Consider the following 21,048-nt stretch of genomic DNA (forward strand, 5'->3'; position numbering starts at 1 on the left):
ATCTGCAATACGACTATATGTACTGGTACTATGACACACTTCATCGATGATTGGTCGTCGATTTACAGGCATTTAATTGAAATTGTGGACGATCTTTTATTTAAAATGTCAACATTTTAGCACAATTCCCAGTCGTTTCTAATGTGCCAGACAGAACTGTATAACTCTAATCGAAAACCAAACACCACTACAGTAGCTCAGATTTAGTACCACAATAAACAGTTGACAAAATAAGAACCCCATTGGATGAGACCCTGGGGCATAGTCTGGTATGTTTACGAACGACATTACCGACTGTTTACACATACTAGTATTAGCATGCTCGCGTTTTGACCACCGTCCCATTCACACTGACATATATATAGCATTAATGTTACTCCCACGGTTGTTTCCGGCGAAGGTTATACCCCCACTGTCAGACTCAAATCAACGACTTTATCAAGCTTTGCTTCATACGTGTTGGGAACATAAGTTTTACTCGATACACCTCCGTTTGAATGTTTACTGAATTTACAGAATAAAGAACTCATTACCGGTGATATGTTTATATACAAAGTAATAACAAAAAGGAATACGCGCAAATTTGAGGTTTGAGTAGTTTGAGACAGGCTGGTCAGACCACATGTACGCAGATTCATTTGAAGTACTGGCTAGTTTCGAACTCCGACGCAGTATTTCGACTACAATAGACATTTCATGATGCATGTTACACGGCACATAGAGCACAAACAAACGTGACACCGGGGTTAAGACCGTCTATTCACCGCCCCAAAATTCAATTGCCTGCGAATGACCTACAATCGGGTGTGGTCACCAATGTGGATTGGGAACATTGTGTCTGGGAATAGCACATTGTAATTGAATTGGTGTTACATTGACTTTATCTTACGTTGGCAACCGAAGATTGGGAATGACAAATAGCACAACACAAGGTGAATCTGGCCATCATTTTGATTTGGCAACAGAATATTCTATACAAATAACTTATATCAGCAGATACCTCCGACCATGAATGAATTCAATAGTATTTTTTCAATTGTCAACATATTTCTTTGTGTGTTACAAAATAAGCCGTATTTGCCTTTCAAAGAAACATACCAAATCGGAATTCAACCATTTGTGATTCACAATCGTTCTATTGTAAAAAAATAAAATAAAAGCGAAAGTCGATTTAAATGTATTTCTGATGAAATATGTAACTTTTGTTTCCAAAAAGTTATGAATCTAAAACAATGCTGTAAAAATTTGATTGTACCTCTAAAATTTGGTGACGAGACGTCCAAGTCGTTCTGCCACCCATTGATTCTCACGCTCCCTGGGAAAAAGTGGTTCCGCCCACGTGTTACAAGGTTATCCGTTCACCTTTGTTACAAACACTGTCCCTCCTTGTCCTTTCATGTAAGTTGACTATAACTTCTCTGCATACAAGTCCTGAAGAACTCTCTCTGTAAAGTGACCATTGGTGAAGTACAACACACGGCCAATGATGGCTACGCAGTGGAAACTAGTCTCTCTCCTGCTGCTTCTATTATTTACATTGGTACTGACCATACCAGGTATGTAATTACACATCTGTCTACATCTTAAACTGAAACTTGGAAGACGTTCGTGTATCTGATCCACAACTCACTCATCTCACATCGCAAACGTGTTATAATTTTAAATCGCATCTCGGTAATAATTAAATCATTTTAATAGACCTTATCCGGTTAGTCCTACCACGGCAACTAACACTGATTTGTCGGAATTAGGCATCGATACAAACTATGTTGCCACAATTACACGCCCAAGTCATTGACAATACATCGGATTCGATCTCTGACATTGAATTGGCATTCCAAGGGGAAGTATATAGATCACGACAAGCAAAAAAATAGCAACACCATGCGATGCTTAGTAATTGATAACAAATATCTAGCCAGTGTTTCACTGATTTGAGTTATTACATAAACGTAATCAAAATTAGGATGCGATAATATGTTTATAATTTTCTATAAATACATTTGTTATTCCATAGCAACACTGACAGGGCTTGCCTGATGTACCCAGACTTAGGGGGTTCAGCCAAGCGTATATCACTTTCCCATTAATACAGTTATAACTTTTTGGATAATGCATTTGTTCTACACCGTGTACATGTGTGGTAACAATTATATTATGACCAAATGGATGACACCATTTAAACGTACACTTGTCATTCTTTCACGTAGCCCGTTAAACAATTCAACTGACTCTCAACACATTTTCATACAACACACCCTTTTTTGGTAGGACGATGTCATTGTGTTTTATGTACGAATGAACTTTAACGATCATGAGATGTCCGTTTCTTTAAACGTGGATGTCAAGTGTCACCAAACATCAAATTCACCTACAAAAGGGGGCTTGTAATATCCAAATATCAGAACTGACATGGTAAACCTAGCGTTATTAAAACATACCCACCGCTTGAGTTGGAGACATTGAAACGTTGCATATTAATAAGAAATTGATCGAGATAATGGCACATAAACCCATGCTTTGACGAGAGACAATCAACGCGTTTTCTTATGTATTCAGTCTCTACTTTTAAAAGTCCTAAACTGTTATAAGCCATTTAATTACACCGCCGCCACCTACTTAAATGTTTGATCTTGGCGAAAGGACTGGTGAGCAGAGTTTACTAAGTGAAATATCCTTACTGCAGAAACCGCCGTTGGGTCGCCTCCAACGCAACTACCAGGCCTGATGAATCGGCTAGCTCCCACGCAATTATGACCAAACTACGCCCTCTCACGTCACTAAAATACGCCCACTGTCTTGACATGACCTGTAAACACATCTTGAATTTTCAAGGTGATTGCGAAAGGAGGAATGTCTGAACGGAACAACACCGTGCAGGCGGACGATGTGTAAAACAGCCAATAAAATACTATAGAACATCTCCAAACAATCAGCTCAAATTTCTCTAAAGTAAAACTTTCTGAAAGTACCGAAAATAATAATCATTAAAAATCTAAGACAATAGAAAACACATGCATGGCATTGTTACTAGCCAACTATAGCTACTAGCATATTCTTGTTTGACCCAATCCCGAATTGTCAGTGATTATTCCAATACAATAGAATACATGTCCTTGGCTCTTGCCTAACTATGGAGGTTTAGTTAAAGGGCGGTGGTAGTCGATTCCCGGTGCGAGATATGGGTCTCATATAAACTAAGAACGCGACTCTGACTGTTGCGCAGATCAACAAGTACCAACTGAGACTTTACCAAGCGTTAATTAGGTAATACTTAATAGGAGTGTAAATATACAAGTATAATTTGTCTATGAAAAGTGGTGGGAATATCTCTATAGTTATATCTACAATTGATAATATTTTACAAAATAGTAATCGTTCTGTTTATATGCGCTTATAACTACTGTTTATAATTGTCTTTACAATTTCTACAGTGGTTGAACGATTATGCAAATTAGGCATTCTCGTAATTTAAGTTTTACAGTGGAAAGAAAGTTTAAACCTAAATACCTTCTAGGGTACTACTTTATTTCCTATAAATCGTTCTAATTTAGTTGGTGCCTTGTTTATCTTGCAGCAACGTATCAAACACGGTGTTAGCCACGTAAATAAGCCCACTCACTTGTGACTTAATTGTCTGAGAACAAAACACAATATAAAAACCTGGTCGTTCTTTTCTTGTGAAACACACCGAATAAGAGTGAAACCATCTCAACAACTGAATAACCAACACGTAGATAATGTCTATTTTAAATCATGAATGATGAAATCATTAGTGTGTTTTTAAATCGTCTTTTCAGTATGCTTTAATTGCATTGTTTAAATTGAGAGAGGCGACAATCTATTGCAATGCGCATGCGCCATACATATACGACGGCAATGCAAATACTGTTTTTTTTTTTTTATCAAGAATCCTGAATATTTGTATGAATATCAACCCACGATGCTGGAAATGGCGGAGCTTGGATCAGCAATGAATGTTCGACATTTTGAATGCCATCGCCCACTTTTTTCACCTTTCACGGAGACGAAGTTGCGTCGTTGTCTTCATATATTCACCAAAATCGTTGAGCAAGACTCGAACCAATACAATATTATGTCCATTGGGTCAAAAATTATGAAAAATACCTAAAAATATGCAACATGTCAATTTTGTCTGTTCTAAAAAATCGTCAAATAACTTTCTATTTTGATCACGTACAGAAATACTATGGCTCACACAACGAGCGATGTGATAGGTGCGTTATTTCTTGTCGGTCATTGGCTTTCGCTTTACATATGATGTTACGAACTTGATCTCGATGACCTTTATGTGCCTCTTGAGTATATGAACATGTCCCAATTACAGTATTCAAACACTGCGTAATAAATGGTGTAGAACTTTTATAGAATATTCAGGTTCCATTGAGAAATAGTAACGTGATCTCCCTTTCCCAGATTGAAATTCTAACAGAACTGATAACAGGGCTCATCGAATAATTTCAAAGCATAAAAATTCCATCAAAATGTATATCTATAGATGGCTGAAGCAGTAAATAATTTAGATCGATATTTTTTTTTCTTGGTCCGGATTTTATATTCCAGAAGTGTACGGAAAATTTATTCTTTCGTTGGTAGTTATGGAGTGTGGTGAACTTCTTGACATAGACGACCTATTGGCCTGGGTGTGACCCAGTGACAACATTGGTTTAAATATAAGCTGACGCCGCTTACTGATATAATCTGTCATTCTTTGTTTATATAAATCATTTTTTCTTGCATGTTGTGTTGGAATGTGGGTTGGGTGCTATGATCGACGCGACCGTCTCAACGGCTCACGTTATGTCACGGAGAAGGCGCGGTTTTAGGGCGAAATTAATTGAAATGTACACAGATAAATTATATACTTGACAACAAAGGGTTGTTTTCACCAAATATGAAGGATTATGTACATGTTGCTGTGAGGTTGTCCTAAACCAAAAAATGCGCATTATGAATAATCAGATATTTACCTACTTTCCCAAGTCAATCAACTAGTAAATCATCATACTGATATCAATAGCTTATTGTAGATACATGTACCATGGTCTCTTTTCTACCTCCAGGCATGTACCATGTACTCCAAACTCACCAGCCACACTGCAGTTAAAATACCGTTGACCTGCGAGATAAGTTTGTATGTACAGTTATTATTTGTCGTGCAACAATATGACAGGGTAAAGTAAACATAATTACTTTGCAGTAAAGCAATCAATTCCAAGAACACTAGTAAATTACAGATAAAATAATTTGCTACGAAAATACAGTCAGGTTATTCACCTGGATAAAATGTGGTGCTTAAGACTAGTTAACCAACTATTAAAGGCATGTTGTACTGTCATTGGAGCAAGCCTGACACGATATAAGGACAAGTCATATATGTATCCACAAGCCTGGCAGGTTCTTAGTCCAGTCTTTCATGCGCGTCTGCCATGATTTAGAACGTATAAGTCCGACTACGTTTTGTGACAAGTCTTACAGTGCCTGGGAACAGTCTGGCAAGGTATAGGTACATTATGCTAGGGTTCCATGACCAAATTACCAGGGTAGTGGGACCAGTCTGGCAAGATATTGGGGGTAAGTGTGTTATGGTCTTGTGACAATCTGCTTGAGACTAATCTGGTGAGATGTTGGAAGCAGTATTTCAGGGTCTTTGGACCAGCTTACCATTCACTTTTTACTTGTGTGTCAAGATCGTGTGACCACCGTAGCAGACTAACATTGTATTACAATTAAGCTGTCAGCGTCATAAGCCAGTTTGTCATGATCTTGCGACCAATCTGACAGATTATTAAACCAGTCATTCTCTGGTCTTGGAACCACACTATTGCATTGTGACCAGTCTGCCAGCATTTGTGCACCAGTGTTCCAAGGTTTTGGAACATTCTGTCGGGGCTTTAGGTCTATTTGCCATGGTTTTGGAACAGCCTGTCTGGACCCTGGATCAGCCTATCTGGATTTTGGAACAGTCTGTCAGGGTCTTGGATCAGTCTGCCAGAGCCTTGGATCAGTCTGCCTGGGGTTTGAAACAGTCTGTCAGGGTCTTGGATTAGTCTGCCATGGTTTTGGATCAGTCTGTCGGGGCCTTGGATCAGCCTGCTTGGGGGCTTGTATCAGCAGGGTTTTGGTTCAGTCTGCAAGAGTCTTGGATCAGTCTGCCTGGGTTTTGAAACAGTCTGTCAGGGTCTTGGACCAGTCTGCCAGGGTCTTGGATCAGCCTACAGGGTCTTGGATCAGTCTGCCAGGGTCTTGGAACAGTCTACCTGGGCATTGGACCAGTCTGCTATTGTTTTGGAACCCCTTCTGTCAAATCTTGGAATCACATCACATCACATCACCTTGCGCCACGTCACGTTACGTCACGTTCGACATCCTACATAAGATTACCACGTCATGTTTGTGTATTTAATTTAACTGAACGCTTATCACTTATTTACCTTGATGATGCTTCTACTGCCAAATAATGCATCACATTACGTTTACAGGTGACATAGACACACTAGTAGTTGCGTTCACGCACAACTCCTTAGCACGGGCTAAGAGGTCAAATTCCTTAGCCCGTGCTAAGAAAACGTGCATGAACGCTTAGCTAAGGAATGCTAAGTACGGGCACAGGGAGTTGGACAAACTTATGTATTTTAATAACTTATTAAATAATAAATTGTTATATAACGTTTCTTATACCCCGCCCCTTCCTGGTATCGATTTCAAGTAATCACTGATCCTTGTTTATACCACTCTTTTCTTTATCACTACTTTGTTACGCGCTAATGTTATATGCAAATGTTAACGCGCGATGTAGACACGCAGGGCGTCCAACTCCTTGTGGTGCGAGTAAAATCTCATCCGATATTAAGACGCGTTCCAGACCCTTAGCACGGGCTAACAAATTGTGCGCGAACACTTAGGCCAGGGCTAAGCGCCCTCTGTGGCGACATTTAGGTGTGAATATTATGCACGTGATCAAATATATGCAACTTTCTCATTTCCAAAATGGCAACCGACTCAGTGTGTACGAAACTTCGTTCCCTTGCAAATACTGTAGCGACAAGGAGGCAAAAGCTTTACTGAGTATATGGAAATCTTGAGACACTTGGACTCCTCGCCGGGGAACAGAAAAAATGCATACCAGGGTATGCCAGCTAAATTAGAGAGATTTTCCGGCTTAAGGTAGAAGCCTACTCATAAATTAAAACAAAACAAAGACAGAATTTATTCATTTTGCAATAAATTGCACTCCAAGGCAATATAAGGATACCTAAAAAAAGTTGGGGGTCATCAGCCTTTTTTTCGAGAAATTGATGGTTGTATTTCAGTGGAAAGTCGCCATTTTGACACGGTTATAACACTTTTACCACAGGTTCCTATGGCAGAAATATTATGCAATATCTCAAATTCTAGCCTGGTGACATAGGCTGAAAAAATCATATATTGTTGATGATGGAGTACTTTTTGTTGTTCTGAATTACTTAAAAAAATCTGGGTTTTAAAAAGTGTCAAAAAATGCATTTTTTCTTTAACATTGTGTTCTATGAAATTGTTCTAAAAATAACATTTTTCAAGAAATATTAGGACACGTTTCTCAAAAAGCATAACTGTAACACACAAAATAATGCTATTTCATTGTACCATGGGACATTAGCTTCATGATTGTACATAATAAACATTATGATTGTCATTGGATTTATGACCAATTTTGTCAAAAATTATGACTAGGCCCCTTAGCCCGTGCCAAGGACTGGCCCCCAGTGCGTGGTCGCAATTGGGTCTAGCCGAAATGCAAATATGTGAGATAAGCCTAAATCAGCTTAAATTTTAGCTCGTACTTCGTGTAGCGTGAACACTACTTATGATAAATGCAATTCTAACCCCTCAAGTGTACTGTACACATTGACAGAGGTCCTTGAGTTTGAATAAAGCCAGCACTTCATATATTCATATAGTAGTTTGAAAACGTATTGTGTATTGTAATGTGTATCAGTGAATGCAGCTTCACCGCACACCTGATTTACTGATCGTCTAACTGGTTCATTGGTCTAGTGGTTATACTAAGATCAAAGTTCAAAGTTTGATTACAAACGCTTAATTCATACACCTTGCTTATTTTATAACTACGTAATTACACGTGCGGCTATTGTTACGATAGTATTCGTAGTTCAAGACATGATGTACATCTGCTGGGTGCTCTTCGTGATATTTTAGGTTTTACAAGACTGTGTCGCCCTGTTCTACTTGTGGAGAGTTATGTGTGCACGCTGACCTAGTTTAGGTATGGCGAGGTATGTTGTAAGGTGTGCCGCTATTCAAACAATTAGCTTAAAGCGATTATAAAAGAACACTCTTTTCATTACCACCCACACAGGGACTAATCCTACACAGTCGTGATAATTACACAGTCTCTTATTTACTTAGATAGCACGGTTCATGTACACACATAAGGCAATGTTGACGACAATAACCACTGTGAGTTGGAAATACAGCCAGTAAAAACCCATCTCAAATATACGACTCGAGTCGGGTCACTGCTACGTAGGGCATGGGAATATAATAAGGTGGGGACAAAGCCTTACTCTTGCGAACACACTCAATCTACAGAGCAACAAAACCAACAAAAGCATTGGTCTGTATAAAGAATGTTAAGAATAAGACAATTTCACTGAATGAGGCAAGCCTTTGTACAGTCAAACAAATTAATTTTAACGATTGCAAAGATAATCAATGAATGGTAGGCGTTTTGGAATGTAGTAGAACTTCTGAACGTGTAACGCATGAAAGTTGAAAGCTAAAACACGTAAGTAGCCTTGACACATATTCAGCATTGAAAAAGTTACGACTATAAGATGATTTTAATAATCTCTCATTTTTGTCATACCTTTCCACTCCTAGGCGCACAAACTATTTGACTTCTGTTCCTTCTTGTATATATTTTATAGCCATCCACATAGTCACTCTGTAAACTTGTTGCCTCGAGGGCAGTTTAGACTAATGAGAAATAAGGTTATTCTAACGACCTTGCCCACGCAATCGACGCCAGATCCGCTCAATGAACACCATATTGCATTGGTAACATGTAATGGTTTTGAAATTGAATACATTTTTAACTGTTTATATATATGTCGTGAATGTCCGACACTGTTAATCCCCTCTTGGACCGATTTCGTTCAAAGTTGGCACAAAGATAAGTCACAATAGGAAGCATGTGTACGTTGATTGTTGTTTGTGTTTTGTGAATGCTGTTGTCTTCATAACACTAAAATCAGTATTTGAACATGTCGTCGACCGCCTGTCAGGTACGCCTGGGCCGATTTCATACAAACTTTACATTGACGTCATTCATGGTGACGTACATGTACACACTAATGCTCGTCATTTTGTTTCGTGATCTGGTTCAAAATGGCCGACTGGCGGCCACGAATTTGTACGTGTCTTTAACTTTTTCTCGAACATGCTTTGACCGTTTTTGTTCAAAGTAGACATTAAGATAAAATAACATGATAAACATATTTATGATGATTTTTCTTTGTATTCAAGAAAACAACAGTTAAACATATTATCAACCGGTTTATCATGCAAGCCTTGGCTAATTTCATTCAAGCTTTGTATTCATAGTAGATAAATGATTCACGTTTTGTTTCGTGATACTGAAACAGCTGATTGACATAAACAGTTTACAAATACTACTTGAATGTGTCCAGAACAGTCTCCCAGATAAAAATGAATAATGGGTTGCAGATTTCAAGATTTTTCTCAGTAGAAATTCACAGAGATTAAATTATTGGTGGGACTAATCATTTACAATGCTTTTTTTACATATAAACTTGCACTCTGGGAACAAAACCTAAGGCTGTGTGCCAGTTGTATTGGGGTTGTGGAACTATTAAGAATTTACTATACGTTCAAATTTCGACGATTTTCAGCTCTTTAAAAATTCGTTTCCTAACCTATGTAATTGTTTGTTTGACTTTCACGAGCTAACACTTTGCATTACTGCACGGATGCGTGCTGATTCATAAATAGCTGCAGTGCACGGTAATTCGAACGAATCTTTAATTATTTCCCGTGTTTTGCGTGTACTCATATCATCAAACATGTCACATAGTATTTCAACGGCAACAAATTCCTCTTTTGTAGAGTTTAAAAGAACAAACAGTTCATAAACGCATTTGTTTTGAAAAATAACTCACAGGAAAAGACGAGAAAAATCCGGATTACAGCAGCGGGCATACTGCCATATATTCGTATTAATCGAAAGCACCCCGGGCGTTGAAATGTACTAGAGACTACTTTTTCGCAGATATATATATGATCTATGCCAAGAACTTAGGTCGAGAGTAACACTGGTGGCACGAGTAATGTATAATTCATTGTCACAATTAGACTACAAATTGTATATCAATATCTGAAATCAAAATACTACTTTATAATACAATATATGTGATTGCGCGAAAAATCTATCAGTGAAAACAAAAATGCTTTACATTGAGAGTTTCGTCGTAGAGGTCACACTCTCCGAGAGCATGCGAAAGATACTACATGCGAATATTATGTGAGTATATTCACTATTGGTGTTTACCGTTACGTATTTCAGATGGTTCCGAGAGAGCACAGACCACGTGTAGTGACAACCCATGTGTGTTTGGTACTTGTATACCACAAAGCGGCAATCCTATGTATATTTGTAATTGCGCTGAAGGTGTCACAGGACAACAGTGTAAAACAAGTAAGTGACAACAACCAATCATTACTACTACATCTGTCACCGTAACACCGTAAGTTACAGCGTGCCGTAATTTTGCGGTATTTTACGGGGTATCTTCATTCTACCATATTAGGAAATGCGAATTCCAAATATGGAACGATTACGCGCGTAAGCGCAATAAAAATAAAATAACAATATAATAATAAAAACAAACATGCCGTTTGACCGGACCCCATACAAAGAAGTACACTCAATCTGTTCTAAACTTTTTGTATTTCGGCATTCCCATAATGTATCCTGGGGAATGTATAATAATAAGGTTATTACGAGGATACCGAAAAGTATGCAGTTCTGCGCGTCGGTCGATACTTCCGCTGTACTGTCTTCGTGCATACTTTTCGGTATTCTCGTAATAACCTCATAGTATTTCGAATAAATTCTGTTCCATAAAAACTAGAATTTTCTTTTCAAATCAAATATTTATAAATGGTTTCTGCATATCAAATGGGGCTTGTCAGTCGTTAAAAAATATCCCATAAAAATGAATGACGAATTGATAATGGGCGTTACCAAATAGCTACTCTAGCCAATGAATTTGAACGTAACGTGTATTTTATAACTCTCCGTTGAAACACACCAAATAATAGACTGCTTTTACATAATTAAATATTGTTGTGTTTCTCCCACAGATATTGACGAATGTATTAGCGATCCTTGTCAACATGAAGGAACATGTGTGAATGTTATACCAGGCTATTACTGTTCATGTCAACCAGGGTGGACTGGAGTCAATTGTGAAAACGGTAAGGAATGCTATATTTAGCTATAACTTCGTCTCTAATATAGAACGTTATACTTTATGTGAATAAAACACTATGTAAATACAAAATATGCAAAGCTGCCCTCTACGTGTGAACATGTCACACATTTTTATTAAGTTAATTACACCTCTGTTCGGCGTCCTACCCAATAGGGTTATCAAATACAGTATTGACTATCTTATATACGCCTTACTGTTATTGGTTGCAAAGTACTAACTGGTGCATTAATTAATAACTGTCGTGTAAATATATCCACAGAAACTGGTCCATGTGTTGTTGAGCAGGGCGACGAGCCGCCGTGTCAGCACGGTGGGGCTTGTACAGCAATCAACGATGTCGACTATGTTTGTGAATGCCCAAACAATTATAGCGGCAACATCTGTGAAAACGGTGAGTGAAACGTCGTCACGCGACCTTTTAAATACTAGTAATACGCAGCATAACACATCGAATGTGTTTAAGTGGTGTATAAGTTGTCGTAAGGGGCGCCTTATTTAGTTTGGCTTCCCAACTTGTTCAACAGATTTAAAATTTAAAGGCTTAACTTAATTTATCACAACTTTCCACGTGCAAGTTTCCATCTAATATATTAGACCAGTAATATTTGTTGAATGCGCCCCCCCCCTCACCTCGGGGGATTTTAAACATTTCGCAATTGAGAGTCTGAAAATGTTTTGATCCTTTTGGTAGACCATTAGAAACTCTGGGTCGATGGCAGAAAAACTATGGGAAATATTTCTCCCTCACTTAGATTTGTACTATTTTCTGTGTGTATAATATTTTTTCTTAAGAATTAGGCATGCAGATTTTTTTCTGTTTTTGACCGATGCAGTATTTTCCCCATGATTCTTCACTGTGCATTTTTTCAAAATTCTGCCGTCACCTTATAGTTCATAATGGTTCACCCCGTTATAAAACTAAAAGAATATTTTAGACTTATATTTCTATTTTTTAATTTATTGCATTCATACTTCCACAAAGAAACACCCCAAGTCTAATTGTATTGTTAAGGTTGAATATCTAGGCGTTTGTCCATGATTCGATATCAAGATATCAAGATGGATAAAATTCATAAATTAATTCCGTATACAAACAGTCTTCAAAACTACGGTTCCTTGTAATAATGTTTGTATTTCGTAGATGTGAATGAATGCGTCACGTTAGCTGAGTATCCCTGCATTAATGGCGGTACATGTGTCAACATTGATGGCAGTTATTATTGTGACTGTCCACCTGGTTTTACTGACGAGTCTTGTCAAACACGTAAGTAATCACATACATGTATCTATGTCACGTAATATTCATGAATACTTGGTTCAAATCACGAGGCTGCAATTTTCGGAGATTCTCATATGAATTACAATTCCAATTATTAATAAAATAATATTGTTTGTTATATATGATATTCGATATTTTGAGCTCGATCGTATCCGGGCATCAGACACAACTATTTTCCCCGCGATGATATATATATATATTACTATGTCATACATTTTTTTGACGAATTGGACCATCAGAGATATTATTGTTATGCTTACGAGGTCGTTGAAAGTTTATTCCTTGTAATAAAAATAAATTATCAAGTGTTTCAAAATAAGTTCAAGATTCAATATTAGTGGTTTCTTTGACGGTCCATTTGTGAAATATATTTGCCATAGCTTATTAATTCATGCTATTCATTACTATATTTCTATTCTATACTTTTTAACTATCAAATATTGAAATTAGTTTGATGGTCTCAAGTTGTTCGTGACGAGCCATATTCATCTAAGTAGGATAATGTTTTATATTACGGTTATTTTTCATTGCCTTTTCTCAATATGCTTGACCCTTATCGAGTTTTCATGTTGTTCTGTTTAATATGCGCCCATTTCAGAATTTGATACCTTGCATCAAAATTGCATTTAATATGGCCTATAGAACACTTCTCACTGAACCATGTAAGCATGGCTTTGGGCTTTGCATAGTTCATTAGAATTTAGGAAAATCGTGAAAGTGAATTTATAAGAAAAAATAACCCCGAGCGATTACAATTGAAATTACGTTTGATTTGGTGATCATGACCTTGCTTTTGTCTGATGTGGGCTAAGTTTCGTGCTGCATTGTTTCTTGATTTGTTGTCGAAGCTACTTATCATTTCTCGCATGGTCAATATAATCGACGTTAATGGCGGTTTATACGATCACAGTCATTTTGACCTTCGTCTTCTATCGCATACACCCGTACTCAAGTACCACTACAGTAAATTCCAATCTAAGTGTATACTATTATTCTCTTAACAAACAACCTTGGAACGACATCATTTGCTAATAAAATGATAACGTTTTATTTTAGCTATCGACCTATGTGCCAATTCACCTTGTGAAAATGGCGGTACCTGTGAAACCATAGAGGACGGCAATGACTACCAATGCTTATGCACAGTAAGGTGGCAAGGAGACAACTGTCAAATAGGTGAGCCAATCACAAGTGTTGTGTCAATTATATTATAAACATAAAACCTAAGACGAGAGCGTCCAACCTCGATTGAACTCATTTTACTAATTTTTTTAACCGACAGAGAAAAATGCGTGTGGAATCGATCCTTGTAAAAATGGAGGCACGTGTAATAACCACTACACGTATTACACATGTACATGTCCTGCACATTACTATGGCGATACATGTGGCAGTGGTAAGTTATTTCGCTTTGTACTCCAGCCCGTTGGGGGGTCGATTAGGCATTGTTCCATTTAACTGTGGAACGAATGGGCATGAGCGCCACCACTGGCATATACATAAAGTAGCCTAATAAAAAGAACTAAAACCGAGAGTACAAATCATAATCTAAATACTAGAGTCGTGTGTTTTCGCATTGTTCTACATAGTCGTGGGACAAGGTACGAAAAAAAACACCAACGTTTACTGAAAGAAATATGTACGTCGGCGTATCGCGAGTTGTAGTGTTAGTATTGTGCAGTCTCGTTTTTTATTCGTATACACGGTACCGATGATGATGTCATAGCAATTCAAAAGTTGTACCTGCTGTTTGTGTTTATTATTAGTTAAGACGATAGGTATTGTACGTTACATTACAGAGTACGGTATTCGTAACGATAAGTATTGCACGTTACATTACAGAATACGGTATTTGTTACGATAAGTATTGTACGTTACATTACAGATTTGTTATGATACGCATTGCACGTTATGTTACGTTACAGAATACGGTATTTGTTACGATGAGTATTGTACGTTACGTTACGTCACGTTACAGAGTACGATATTTGTTACGATAAGTAGTGTACGTTACATTACAGAGTACGGTATTGGTTACGATAAGTATTTTACGTTACATTACAGAGTATGGTATTTGTTACGCCACTGGAAATGCACATTACATCACATTCGATGAAAGGTGGTTTGATTTCTATGGAACGTGCAAATATAAATTCGTCGATAGATGTGACGATATTCCTAGTCCTAGAATAAAAGTGTTGACGCAGAATACAAGACCGTCTACTGAATCTGACACTACCTATATATCTGACGTGTTCATAACTGTTGGTGCTTATGTGAGTGTTATTTTTTTTTACATATGACATGTGTATGTTGTTGTCGGGCGTTGTTATTTAAAATAAAACAATAGTACGCACTCTGTGTAGGCATTACAGGAGAAAAATGCATTTAGAAGTGAAATTTCACTTTTTTAACATTTTATATAGCATCCTTATTCTTGAGTGAAAATTTCAAAATTCTTTTGTGAGTAGAACACATTATAAACTAGGTTTATTAAAAACATAACTTCTTAACCTAAAAAAATATGCAATCAACAAGTTGAAGGAATATTTATGTTATATGTTGCAGGAAATTAGTCTGGGTGCTGGAATGGACGTTCTAGTGAACAACATTAAAGTGAATCTACCAATAAATATAGGCGCAGGTGAAATAACTATCGAATATGTTGGCCTCTATGTGGTGAGTGAAACTTACGTCATTCTCTCATTGATTTTTAAAGGTTGCCAAGCAATGGCTGACAGTGTCTGTATATGGTTAGGTAGCGCAAACTTTTAACGATCGGTACTATATTCTGAATAAGATGTCAGTAAATAACCTTTACTAAGTCTGTGTATTTCCATTAACTATTGCAGGAACTCAGCACAGACTTTGACGCTGTTGTGAAATGGGACGGCTACAATACACTAGAGGTTCGCCTTCCTGTTACATTAATTGGAAAGACGTGTGGGTTATGTGGCAATTTTAATGGAGATCCATCCGATGATTTGATGACACCAAACATGGAACAGGTAGGACCATACAACGTAGTTAAATACTCACAACACAGATCACAGGTGTACTTAATCCGATATATAAGAAAAGTAGGAATGGAATTGAATGCATGTTCTTGTGTGTCTGTACAACAAGCACACTACATAGCGGTGCTTCCACGCACGTAAATCTACACCGCTCATACCCGGATGTTAGATCGGCCTTGTGAAGACTGCATTACAACGTTATGAAACTCATACAATATTAGAAGTATTTTCGATCATACCCCGTGTTTACCTTTATTTTTTTAATGTTGGTGCATTTACTTACGAGCAAGAACAATAGTAGACTGGCAAAGTCGGGACTTCTTTTTTGTTTTACAAAAGAAATATATAATTAATTGTCAATTTGGCCTTTTTAGCGTGATCGCGAAAACTAACGTGACCACGAAAGAAATTCCGATTATATTTTTTTTTGTGAAAGAAAAAAGAAGTCTCGACTTTGCCAGTCTAGAACAATAGTTACACAGCGTGACGTCAGAAATAGAACCCGTATTTCACAATAATAAACCGTCCAGGGCCATGTAAATGGTAAACACCATACGAAAAGAAAACATGGAGTTGGAGCCGATATTTAGTTTCTACCATAGCTACGTATTGTACACCAAATGGTTTTGCAAAGCGACATAGGGTCTTAAGTTGGGGACAAAATAGTTTGGCGAAAGCCGACTTGAGTTCACTCACAATGATTTCAATTCTACCAACATTGACACTGGAGTTAAAAAAGATGAAAGAAACGTCGGAAATATGAAATACTAATAAAAAATAATCATAACAAATTGAAACTTTTTCAAATCAATGCGGGTAAAAGTCAATATATAAGAAAATCCCAAATAATAATAATACAAAAACTAACTACAGATACTACGAATTATTCTCGTTAACAAACTACACAACCGTGACTAATTAGTTAACCAAAGTAAGATAGAAATTATATATGGTCGAATGCTGTAGTAATAAATGAAATGAATGCAAACCGTCGTCAGCGAGGCATATTTATGTACTGCTGAAACTGGTATTTTCTTGCAATGCTACATCGACGTGAAAAATAATTGTTTTTCGAATCTTCTTTGCCGTTCATATGCACGATGACACGTAATCAATGTCGTAACAACAAATGGATATAATTTCAAAATAGCAATTATTATTATCACCATATGCATATCGTTGTCCATGTTTGGGCCAAATAACATATTGACGAATGAGGACGTGATTTCGGCACGAGCTGAGTCGGTCCCAAATGGGTTCCAACATAGACCCTCTGTTTCCAACTAACATGAACGCCACTGCTGTAATCCCTCTGCAAACACAAAGGATTAAAATTTTAGTAGCAATACATGAACATGAACGTAGAAATAGACATAAATATCCAGAATAGAAAACTAATTACTGCCTACATTGAAGCGCGTAAATGATTAAACTCACTATAACTGTTTCCGAAGACGTCATGTTTTCTATGGGCGGAGTGTCCCCCCCCCGGTACACACTTTGTCTTGCAATAAATCAATGTTGGGCATACATTGTGACAAAAAAGATGTAAATAACATTATACAACAAATAAACCAGTATTGACAATGCACAATACATTTTGAGATCAATGCATGCGGTCAAGAAGGTGTTTTCCAAAGGAGTGAGCAATCCCGCGTTATGACAGACAGACGGACGGACGGACGGACAGACAGACGGACAGACAGACAGACAGACAGACAGACAGACAGACAGACAGACAGACAGACAGACAGACAGACAGACAGACAGACAGACAGACAGACAGACAGACAGACAGACAGAGTATGTTTAGGGTACTTTTGCGTCTAATAATGTAGGGGTATCTCAACGTTTGATTGGTGAATTCAGTACAAACCAAAATAGTTTTTACACTTACACGACTATTAGCCTCTATTTATATAACATTGTATCATTCATAGGTCAACAGTACTGTAGAATTTGGAAACAGTTGGGCTGTTGAAGAGTTAGGCACAACGTGTATAGACGCAGAGGACATATCAATCAATTGCTCATCAACGTCCCGAACAGAAGCTGAATACCTTTGTGGTATTATCATGATTTATATTTCAGTCAGTTTGACAGTGGTTGTCATGACATATACTGATAAAGGTTAATGACAAGACCAGATGGCGAGCTGGTCGAAATCAACCAAAAACATCTTATGACTCTGCAGTTTTTAAGATACAAGACAGTAGCTGTAATTCTAAACCAATGTTGTTTGCGAGTTTAAAAAAGGTAGTATCTTGGTGGAATGTTAGTGCGAGATTATTACCTCATCAATATTAGTTAGTGTTGACAATGTATAGAAATGTTTTCTCTAGACAGCTTGACGAGTAATTAATTGATTATGATGTGTAAAACTTTCATGTGATTGGTTGTTTGTTGGAAGGAAAGGCCTTGGAGTCTCTTATACTGATTGTAATTGGTTAAGGGGTGACAAGAAATAAAGATGGATTTAATGCTGTCTCGGGTGAAAACCCGGGACTGGGGAGAGAATCGTTTTGGGAACATGAACGAAGCTGGTGTGTGTCTTTTGTTAGCCTAGCGTGGAAACGACCGAACCCCGGTTACCTAAGTGAAAGGTTTTTAACCATCAAAAATACCTATCACAGTATTATCACCGACCCTGCAGGTAATGTGTAGCTTACTAAATGAAACATACATCACTGTAAACGTGTAAGCTTCTTAATATAACGTATAACGTTTTAATCAATTAGGGTTGCACTGGTTCTCACTACAAGAGGTTACGATTCCCCCTGCCAAATGCTAAGGAAAACTGAAACATATATATACATATTTACATGAAATATTGTCCACCTATGTAGATCTGTAGTGTATTGTATTGTATTCAGCCTTCTAAATATAATGTATATATTGCAGAGTAGTGTTCTAAATATAATGTATATATTGCAGAATAGTGTTCTGAATATAATGTATATATTGCAGAGTAGTGTTCTGAATATAATGTATATATTGCAGAGTAGTGTTCTGAATATAATGTATATATTGCAGAGTAGTGTTCTGAATATAATGTATATATTGCAGAGTAGTGTTCTGAATATAATGTATATATTGCAGAGTAATGTTCTGAATATAATGTATATATTGCAGAGTAGTGTTCTAAATATAATGTATATATTGCAGAGTAGTGTTCTGAATATAATGTATATATTGCAGAGTAGTGTTCTGAATATAATGTATATATTGCAGAGTAGTGTTCTGAATATAATGTATATATTGCAGAGTAGTGTTCTGAATATAATGTATATATTGCAGAGTAGTGTTCTGAATTTAATGTATATATTGCAGAGTAGTGTTCTGAATATAATGTATATATTGCAGAGTAGTGTTCTGAATATAATGTATATATTGCAGAGTAATGTTCTGAATATAATGTATATATTGCAGAGTAGTGTTCTGAATATAATGTATATATTGCAGAGTAGTGTTCTGAATATAATGTATATATTGCAGAGTAGTGTTCTAAATATAATGTATATATTGCAGAGTAGTGTTCTGAATATAATGTATATATTGCAGAGTAGTGTTCTAAATATAATGTATATATTGCAGAGTAGTGTTCTAAATATAATGTATATATTGCAGAGTAGTGTTCTGAATATAATGTATATATTGCAGAGTAGTGTTCTGAATATAATGTATATATTGCAGAGTAGTGTTTTGAATATAATGTATATATTGCAGAGTAGTGTTCTAAATATAATGTATATATTGCAGAGTAGTGTTCTAAATATAATGTATATATTGCAGAGTAGTGTTCTGAATATAATGTATATATTGCAGAGTAGTGTTCTAAATATAATGTATATATTGCAGAGTAGTGTTCTGAATATAATGTATATATTGCAGAGTAGTGTTCTGAATATAATATATATATTGCAGAGTAGTGTTCTGAATATAATGTATATATTGCAGAGTAGTGTTCTGAATATAATGTATTGATTACTAATTGCAATATAGCTGAATGTTCTGAATGTATGTACAATCTTGTAGGTCTGCCTCGTCAGAGAAATTGTTAGAATACTGAGGTTAATCACTATAGTCATCATTCTACATGATTGGCATGCAATATTATCTGAGTCAGTCATAGATTCTTGCTACAAATCTTATTTCCTGTTGTTCATAGGTCCATTCAGTTCCTGCAATGCGACATTACAAAACTGGTACGTAAAGAATTTCTACGATGCTTGCATCCACGATGTGTGCACTGATCCCGATATGGCGTCTTCTAAAGCATGTCACGTGATTGAACTGTATGCTCAAGTTTGCTCGGACGAGGAAGTACCCTTGGGAAGCTGGAGAAATCTTACCAATTGTCGTAAGTGCATATTGATGTGGGATTATATTGGCTGTGATGCATGTGTAATTTAAGTTTTACATGCGATAAACAAATGAGTTACGTTCGCGGGCAATAACTAGGGGCGCTATTTTTGTTTCGAAAGTGTCAAAAAATTATTGATTCAACATTGTTTACCAAGCACGAAATATTTGTTAACTACCTTATTATTCTTTAATGCTATACACAATCTAATTCTCATTCTAATCAGCTGCAACATGCCCTGGTAACACTGTGTATGAGTGGTGTGCCAATGCATGCCGACCAGACTGCGCATATGAAAATGAAGAGGCGTGTGAGAAGAATTGCATCGAAGGATGCGTCTGCCCGCCTGACATGGTGTTCGACGGTGGTCTCAGGACATGCGTTAATCGAATGCAGTGTGGTTGCAGCAGCGACGGTAGATACTATGTGGTAAGCATGGGCATTTCGAATGAGACTGAAAAAATATCAAAACTAGTACTTTTTTTAACAATTGATATGTGTAGTTTAGACATTCAAAATGGTGGTATGTGAAAGTCATTTATGACTTTAAAGCGGGGGAGTTGTTACCTGCACATGCGTCAGATGGCCATAGCGTGTCATTGTTTACAAACAAACGTCTACCCATGAGCCTTTGTGTTTTTAGCGTGTGTTGTTGTCATTCCTTGGGACTCAACTCCCACGCGTGCGCAGGTCCCACTCCCGCTTTTTAATAATCATATAACACTTCCTTCTTACAGGCAGACACGTCATTCGTCGACGGAGATGTGTGCCAGACAGCGTGTACATGTGATTCTAATCACACCCTCGAATGCGTTGACAATACCTGTCCTGAAAACTCCCAATGTCTTATTA

General features: G+C 37.1%; 1 protein-coding gene across 1 annotated transcript; it reads left to right on the forward strand.

Moving 5' to 3' along the window:
• Nucleotides 1–1,417: 1,417 nt before the first annotated feature.
• On the forward strand, nucleotides 1,418–18,368 carry LOC144347586 (uncharacterized). Its single transcript, XM_085491448.1, has 11 exons — nucleotides 1,418–1,556; nucleotides 10,607–10,738; nucleotides 11,407–11,520; nucleotides 11,797–11,928; nucleotides 12,679–12,801; nucleotides 13,873–13,992; nucleotides 14,099–14,212; nucleotides 14,881–15,092; nucleotides 15,385–15,495; nucleotides 15,669–15,824; nucleotides 17,774–18,368. Exons 1-11 carry the CDS (start codon nucleotides 1,484–1,486, stop codon nucleotides 17,966–17,968), a joined length of 1,482 nt encoding a protein of 493 aa, XP_085347574.1. The 5' UTR covers nucleotides 1,418–1,483; the 3' UTR covers nucleotides 17,969–18,368.
• The last annotated feature ends 2,680 nt before the right edge of the window (nucleotides 18,369–21,048 follow it).

This window comes from Saccoglossus kowalevskii, chromosome 16, assembly GCF_978046115.1.
Source record: "Saccoglossus kowalevskii chromosome 16, keSacKowa6.1, whole genome shotgun sequence".
Taxonomy (NCBI): domain Eukaryota; kingdom Metazoa; phylum Hemichordata; class Enteropneusta; family Harrimaniidae; genus Saccoglossus; species Saccoglossus kowalevskii.